Source organism: Cibotium barometz, chromosome 14 (assembly GCF_041138505.1).
Source record: "Cibotium barometz isolate CiBa-2024 chromosome 14, ASM4113850v1, whole genome shotgun sequence".
Classification (NCBI taxonomy): domain Eukaryota; kingdom Viridiplantae; phylum Streptophyta; class Polypodiopsida; order Cyatheales; family Cibotiaceae; genus Cibotium; species Cibotium barometz.
The window spans coordinates 31,429,510-31,438,419 of NC_141059.1; the positions used below are offsets into that span (position 1 = coordinate 31,429,510).

Consider the following 8,910-nt stretch of genomic DNA (forward strand, 5'->3'; position numbering starts at 1 on the left):
GCATTGATGAGGCTGTTGGAAATGTGTTGTGAGAAAGCTATGGATGAGGAGATGGATGCACTATATGGAAATGAGACTTGGGATTTAGTGAAATTGCCTGAAGGCAAGAAAGCCATTGGATGCAACTGGGTGTACAAAGTAAAACATAACAGTGATGGAAGCATAAACAGGTACAAGGCTAGATTGGTAGCCAAAGGATATGCGCAGACATAGGGCATTGATTATGAGGAAACTTTCAGTCCAGTTGCCAAGATGGCAACAGTGAGAGTTGTGATAGCAGTGGCTGTGTCAAAGCAATGGTCTTTACATCAGATGGATGTAAAGAATGCATTCTTGCATGGGGATTTGCAAGAAGAGGTGTATATGTTGCAGCCACCTGGTTATGAGGATGTGAGTCACCCCGACCATGTTTGCAGGTTGAAGAAAGCCTTGTATGGCTTAAAACAAGCACCAAGAGCATGGTCTGACAAGATTTCTGAATATCTTGTCACTATTGGCTTTCATGTAGCCAATGCAGATTTCTCGCTGTATGTGAGACATGGTGATAGAGGAGTTGTGCTTGTTGTCATCTATGTAGATGACTTGATCATTACGGGGGACCATGATGCAGAGATCTTTGATGTAAAGATCTTGCTAAGACAGAAGTTTGAGATGAAGGATCTGGGGGAGCTCAGATATTTCTTGGGCATTGAGGTGATTAGGTCACCACATGGTATTGGATTACTGCAGAGACAGTATGGCTTGCACATGTTGTCCAAGTATGGTATGATAGGCTGTAAGCCTATTTCCGTGCCATTGGATCAGAATGGCAAGTTGAGTGCAGATTCAGGAGAGATCTTGGAGGATCCTACTATGTATAGGCACATAGTAGGAAGTTTGATCTACATGACGATCACCAGACCAGATTTGAGCTATGCTGTTGGGTTGGTGAGTCAGTTTATGCAGGTTCCACGGAAACCGCATTTGGATGCAGTGAGACGCATACTGAGGTATGTGAGGTCTACTTTGCATTGTGGACTATTCTATGAGGCTGGGGCAGAGATATGTGTACATGGGTACACAGATGCTGATTGGGCTGGTAGTATCTCAGATAGAAGATCTACTAGTGGATTCATGTTTTCTTTGGGGAGTGCTGCTGTGACTTGGAGCAGCAAGAAGCAGCCTACGGTTGCTCTATCCAGTACAGAGGCCGAGTACAGAGGAGCTGCTATGGCAGCATGTGAGGTAGCTTGGTTGAGAAAGCTACTTGCAGATTTGGGTCTATCAGTGGATAGACAAGTTGTCATTTTCTGTGACAACATTAGCAGTATACACTTGGCCAGGAACCCAATCTTTCATGCTCGTACGAAGCATATAGAGTTCCACTACCATTTCGTCAGAGAGAAGGTCTTGGCAGGAGACCTTGACCTTGTGTATGTCAGCATAGAGGATCAGGTAGCTGACATCTTCACCAAAGCATTGGGTACAGAGAAGCTGCGCAGATTTAGGGCTTCGCTTGGTGTACATGAGATGGAGTTGAGCTCGAGGGGGAGTGTTGAGATATCAAGCTCGTCTAGTGAGGCGGTGGACACTGATGACCCCCCCTGGGGGATAGGCCCCGCACTTACACCACTGGCATGGTTGGTGAGATCTTGGGTGATATGCGGCCAGTGGGATGACAGGCTATAAGACAGCCATTCTAGAGACTGGCATAGTTATAGCGCCAGCTCATTTAGTCGGGTTCACACTATAGAGAACCGGTGTATGTATTGGTTGAGTACCTTTCATATTATGAGCACTCTTATCTTCTTGTATATAGTGTGTTGAGTGTTGTGTGAAGAAGATGAAGATTTTCAGCCTCTCACCTTGTGTGTTCTCTATTAGGGTTTTGTGAGTGTGTGTGTGCTTGCAAGAGCTCAAGCTCTCTTCCCCCTTGCATCTTTTCAACCACTGCAACCGGAATCTTACTCTAGGATAGATTGTGGAAGAGTAGAGAATTCACAAGAATTGATTCAAACATAAAAACCAATGCTTTGCAAGCTTCAACTAAATCAAATTAATTGAAATTCAAACACTTAACAAAATTAAAATACTTAGCTCAATAGACCATGTTGGGTGCAATATTCCCCCCTCTTGTGCATGGCCTTCCCCCACACAAGAGTATTTCTTTATTAGCTTTCTTTCCACCAAAAATAGGCCATAGCCCCCAAAATATACAAAATGTGCTTTTAGAGAGCACGGCACTCTTCTTTTACAAAAATAGAGTGTCAAATATTGGGACTAGGGTAAAGCCATAGGCTTTAATAAATTCCACATTATAAATGTATCTTTCCTAAAGTTCAAAATGGAAAAATCATTTGCTAAGGTTGCAAGCTACTATGCTTGCCAAAAATTAAATGTGATGAACCAAGACATTTCTTCCAAAGTAAACTCTTCATTTTCCATAGTCTTCATCACCTGAAAATATAAGTCCAATTAATAATTAAATTAATCTTATAAATATTAAACATACACAAATCATAACCAACTCATGACTACCAGGTGTAAGTACCCCAGGAATCACCCTGCCATACGAACCTAACTGAAATAATCATAGATGGCCTCAAACATACGTCATATACCGCACGTATTAATATTTATAGTGGTGTCACCCACGATATTAACCTAGCCGACATGATGCAAGAGTAACCTAGGTGTCCCCAAATTACTCAAGAGGGGATAAATAATATTTTTCTAGAGGACTTAAAATATATTCTCATGACAAAATAACTAAAATATTTTGAAATTCTTTCACCTTTTAAAAAAAACACACACACAATCACACCCCAAACACAAACACACTTTTCCTATTCAAATAACTAAATTATTTCTCTCTCTCTCTCTCTCTCTCTCTCTCTCTCTCTCTCTCTCACACACACACACACACACACACACACACTTGGTATTCAAATTAAAAAACATTTTAAAAAACTTTCAACATTTTTCAAATTACTAAAATATTTCATAATACTTTCATCTTTAAAAACACACACACACATACACACACACTTTTTCTATTCAAATAACTAAATTATTTCTCTCTCTCTCTTACACACACATACACACCCGGCAAAGATAATGCAATAACTCTCTCTCTCTCTCTCTCTCTCTCACACACACACACACACACACACACACACACACACACACACACACATTTGCTATTCAAATAAAAGAAACATTTTGTGAAAAACTTCTAACATTTTTAAAAAACTCTCTCAATGAATAACTAAAATTCTTTTACCTTTTAAAAAAAACACACAAACACACACACACACACACACACACACACAAAATCACATCCCAAACACAAACACGCTTTTCCTATTCAAATAACTATTTCTCTCTCTGTCTCTCTCTCTCTCTCTCTCTCTCTCTCTCTCTCTCTCACACACACACACACACACACACATACACACACACACTTGCTATTCAAATTAAAAAAACATTTTAAAAAACTTTCAACATTTTTCAAATTACTAAAATACTTCATAATACTTCATAATACTTTCACCTTTTAAAAAAAACGCACACACATACACACACACCCACACACACATTTCCTATTCAAATAACTAAATTATATCTCTCTCTCTCTTACACACACACCCCAAACACACACATGGCAAACATAATGCAATAACTCTCTCTCTCTCTCTCTCTCTCTCTCTCTCTCTCTCACACACACACACACACACACACACACACACACACACACACTTGCTATTCAAATTAAAAAAACATTTTTAAAAACTTCTAACATTTAAAGAAAACTCTCTCAAAAAATAACTAAAATATTTTAAAATTCTTTCACATTTTTTAAAAACTTCGTTGACCCAACATAACCATATGCCACCCTTAACTAAAAGGGAGAGCTTGCACTTGAAGGTATCCTCTCTCTCTCTCTCTCTCTCTCTCTCTCTCTCTCTCTCTCTCTCTCTCTCTCTCTCTCTCTCTCTCTCTCTCTCTCGCGCGCTCTCTCTCTCTCTCTCCCCCCTTTCTAATCACTTGCATGAGCAGTGAGCACAATGCCCAGAGGGAGAAAAGCGTCTGCATGAGCAGTGAGCACGATGAGGAGAGAGAAAAGCGTCCGCATGAGTAGTGAGCAAGCACGACGCTACCAAAGAAAGAAATGACAGTGCCAATCAATAAAATAGAGAGGGCCACCCCACGATGCACGTCGAGTAGACAGGCCGTCGGGAGGGTCAAACAGTAGTAGGGGAGCACGTCGAGTGGAGATGATGTCTCCAATACCCTACAGCACAACAAACAAACACGAGTTAGAAACAGAGAGAGATGTGTGTGTGCCCCTTTGCTAAAAAGGAGCGCTTGCCAATGAAGGTACCCTCTCTCTCTCTCTCTCTCTCTCTCTCTCTCTCTCCCTCCTTTCCATCACTTGCCTGACGACCAGTGAGCATGATGTCCAGAGAGAGAAAAACGTCCGTATGAGCAGTGAGCACGATACGGAGGGAGAAAAGCCTCTGCATGAGCAGTGAGCAGCATGACGCAGCCAGAGAAAGAAATGACAGTGCCAATAAAATAGAGAGGACCACCCACTAGACTAAAAGGGGGGGATGCACGTTAAGTTGACAACCGTCGGAAGGGCCAACCAGCAATAGAGGAGGGGGGCACGTCAGGTGGAGAGAGAATCTCCAATACCCTGCACAACAACAAAAAAAGAAGAGTTAGAAGAGAGAGAGAGAGAGAGAGAGAGAGAGAGAGAGAGAGAGAGAGAGAGAGAGAGAGAGAGAGAGAGAGAGAGATGCCTTACCAGCAGGGAACACGGGAGGAGAGTCGCACGAAATGAAGGATTCCCACTACGTGCAGAGAGAGGGGAGCTCACTCGGAATGCAAAAGCGAAACTGGCCGCTGCATGGAGAATCGAAACTGGCCGCTGCATGGAGACATGTTGGACCATATTCAAATTTCCCTCGCCACATTAATGTAGGCGGCTCAGCCTGCAACCTGCAACCTAGCTAACCCTGCAACTTGCGAGAAAGAATAGAGGCGGCCCTGCAATGAAGCGGCGCGACATGCAATCGTCCACATGAACTGGTAGTCACGCAAAAAATAAATAAATAAAACATGCCATGTGGCAACAAAATAGTCCCCCTTGTGATATATATAGAGAAGAGGTGAGGCTTAAACATAAATCTTTAACATAATATATTTATTGTTAAGTTTATGGAGTGTATACAATATATAATTTTTGAGTCTTTTTTTGGAAGGGCGTATTTTTTTCATTTTTTTTTTTGCAAGTACATGTTTTTCCCGTCTTTATTTTCAATAAGGGAACCCCAGTAAATAAAACCCCCCTAGAAAATCTCCAGGTTCACCCTTTGAAAAATACACTACAGATGTCGACGCTGATAAATACTCGTCAACGATTAATGCCACCACCTACCAGAACGACCACCTAATTAAAAAAAAGAGGAATCGTGAATCGTGACCCGTGACTCGTGAATACAATCAAATAGCTACGTGATCTTGTTTTTGAACACATTTCACACATTTTTCTGTTAGCTGCTGTGGTGAGCTAGAAGCTCGGAATTGATTTTGGTAACGTCGAAGGCTTGATTATTTCAATCTTGGACTGTTTAAGTGATCTCAATGGCTTAATTACTTCAAGTGAGCATATAAATGTTTGAATTAATCGCTTTTACAGCTTGATTATGCAGCTACTGTTCTTAAACATTGCAAAATTATTCTGACTTATGTTGAAATCAGCAGGTGCAAGGCGCACAGCAGTACTCATCTCTCTCAATATGGCCGATTATTCTAATTGTGGTGGCCAAGGAGAGCTGTCCATCCACATTAGCCACACCAAAGAATTTGCAGATATGGGCAAGGCTATTGAAAAATATGGTGGATCTTGCAAGGTAAATTGTACATGCAGTTAATCCTATTCTTAAGCTTAATCACAACACAGATTTTTGCTCAGCCTTTCTAATTAGTTTGGTAAGTCTTTAATTCTATGGAAATGCTAGCATTTTTAATCACATTAACCCATTTGGCCATAAGCAGAGCAGGCTTGGCAATTTTCAGCACACTGTCTTTTTTTTTAAAAAAGTAAAAAAATGATATGATAATCACATTAACCCAGTTGGCCATAAGCAGGATTGGCCATTTTAAGCACACTCTCTTTTTAAAAATAAAAAATAAAAAATGATAAGAAAATATGATAATCACATGAACCCAGCTTGTTTGGCCATTTTCAGGACTCCCCTTCTTTTTCTTTTTCTTTTTTTGTTAATGATAAGCAAATATGCCAATATTATCATTTAGACTATGCCAATATTTGCAGGTTTTTATATTTTAAAAATTGCATGCAAGTATACCAATATTGTTTTGGTTGCATTTTAGGTAGGTGATGAGGAGGCCTGTGAGAGGTTTCTTCTGGAATGTTCTATGAATGTGGAGAAGGCAGCAAAGCAATTTGTCAAGCATCAGAAGATGAAGCAAACTTACATGTCCCTCGGCTACATACCAGACTGTGAAGTGAGCAGCCTTCTAAATGAAGAGATGCTTGCTCTTCAGGGTAAAACAAAGAAAGGCTGCCCCCTTGTGGTAGCCCTTGCTTACAGACACCATGCCAACAAGCATGATGTAGAAACTATGAAAAGTAACTACACTACTAATCTCATCTCTAATCTTCTTCTTAAGTTCCATAATCTAGAAGTGTTGCTGGGTTTAATATCTTTCTTAATCCCATCTTTCACAGTAGCCTTCTTAATCACATCTTTAATCATAGTAGCATTCCATCTCTCACCATACTGGTCTTCTGTATCCCATCATTAATTATTGTTTTTGGTCGAATCCAAGTTATAGCTATAATCAATGATCTTTAATTGATGTGGGACTTAATCACGATTCCTTTCATATTTCAGAGTTTGTTATATACACTATGGAGAAAGTATTGGCTGGGTGAGTGACAATATACCATGTACTTTATCATTGGTCAACAATAGATTAGCAATAATAATAATGATAATTAGTATTAATGTGAATTATTCATTCTATTGTTTTTGAATGACAAAGGTTTTACCTTCATATTGCAGTGCACCAGGAAGCAGGAACGTGGTAGCGATTGCTGACCTAACCAATCTAGGGCTTAAATGTTTTGACGTCAAATTTTTCTCCGCAGCATTTCAGACATTGCAGGTAATCCTTCACTCTTAAGCTTTTTGCCACTTAATTCTAAGCACTTAATAATATCTTAGATATGGTAATTAATATTATGGGGGCTAATGATGTTTATCTGTTGCTGCTCCTTAAAGAAATATTATGCAGGGATTGCAGTCAAAGTGTATCTGGTGAATGTGCCAAAGTATCTCATCAATACATGGAACATTGTCTCACTCGTACTTACAAAATCGACCAGGGACAGAGTAAGTTAATCAAGGCTGCTTTCATTTTGACTAATCCTAATTATAACAAGGCGGGCTTAATGATCACTGTCTAGCAACTACAAAGTACATGATATTATGTCACTTACTTAGCCAATGATCACTTATTAGGGTTGACAATATTTTGCATATTCAATGGCACATAGCTCTCTAAGTAATGTCAATGCTTTTATATCTTAATCAAAGGGCTTCAGAAGAATTATCTAGAGTTGACAACATCAACACCCAGCAAGGAAATTCCCTAATGGTATATGTGGCCGATAAGACTAGGGATTCAATAAGCTGTGCTCTACATGTAGATTGAAACTAGAACTATCAATATTGATCAAAAAGAGCACGGGAAGATGAAATGCATGAGGCACAGGCGTCGGTGTTACAGAGAGTGGTGCAAGACTCACCGCTCGGTGAGTCTTGTCTCATCCGAGTGGTGAGTCGTGTCTCATGAAGACGGTCGTCCGAGACCTTGACCCATCTAATACGAAATGGTTGATTATATGTATAGGTAGGTAAATAGGTTGTAATTAGTTGCATATAGTTGAATAATTAGGGGTTTAAAGCTGAACTCTGTGTGTGTAGATTGTGTTTTTGGAAAGCTATGAGATGGCTAGAGTAGTGTTGCTCTCGGAGGTGGATGCGGATGTTCTGCCCAAGTCGTATGGGGGGGAGGCCGACCTGGTGCTCATCCAAGACGTAAAGCTTACAGAGAGTCGGAAGCCCATATTGAATCCCTCGGCAGCTTGTGCAGGAAAATACTAATACACCGTCCTCCCGATAATTTGTATATATTGATCATCAACTCCTGATCATTCGTCCCAGATCATGAGCAAGCATGTTGGGCGCGGCTCTAATGCAGAGATGAGCCTGCAACATCCATCATCCCTCACACGTTGTGTTTGTGATTATTCGTACCTTTAATTCACGGTTCCTAATCAAGGACATTAAATCCACATCATGTTAGTTACTTCTTTACCAACCCTTCCCGAGTGCTGACTCTATTTAATTACAACCTCAATGCAAGCTGCCCTTTTGTAGGGTGGACTCTAGTGCTCTAAAAAAAACACATTTTTCAACCACTCAAAATAAGGACAAATCTAAAATCTATCTGATTTTTGTTTTGGAATCTCTACAATATATATGAAAAATCATTCCTTAAAATAAGGGCTAGTTGAAATCTTAGCCGATTTTTGTTAATTCTCACAAGTACAAATACACTACAATGTCGTTTTTTTCACATTCATGTTAAGCCTTATTGAAAAGGGGGGGAGGGATTGGTTTTCTCAAGAAAGTTACTACTCAAAATTCAAAATAGTACTTGCATTAAAAAAACCAAAGAAAAAAACCCATATAGCACATGCATTTAGAACCCCATGCATCATTATGTAATATAAACACTAATATCACATCATTATATATATCGTCGATTCTTAATCATTTCTCTGAGCAAGAAAGATTCACACTTGAATATTATTTGTAATGAGCCAACATG

The 8,910-nt window shown here is 39.8% G+C and overlaps 1 protein-coding gene across 1 annotated transcript; it reads left to right on the forward strand.

The window, feature by feature from the left end:
• Positions 1 to 5,563: 5,563 nt before the first annotated feature.
• Positions 5,564 to 8,369, forward strand: LOC147631925 (uncharacterized). Its single transcript, XM_086808462.1, has 7 exons — positions 5,564 to 5,646; positions 5,746 to 5,897; positions 6,382 to 6,640; positions 6,906 to 6,942; positions 7,077 to 7,179; positions 7,296 to 7,406; positions 8,001 to 8,369. The coding sequence occupies exons 2-7, from the start codon at positions 5,784 to 5,786 to the stop codon at positions 8,178 to 8,180; spliced, it is 804 nt and encodes a 267-aa protein (XP_086664588.1). The 5' UTR covers positions 5,564 to 5,646; positions 5,746 to 5,783; the 3' UTR covers positions 8,181 to 8,369.
• Positions 8,370 to 8,910: the final 541 nt, after the last annotated feature.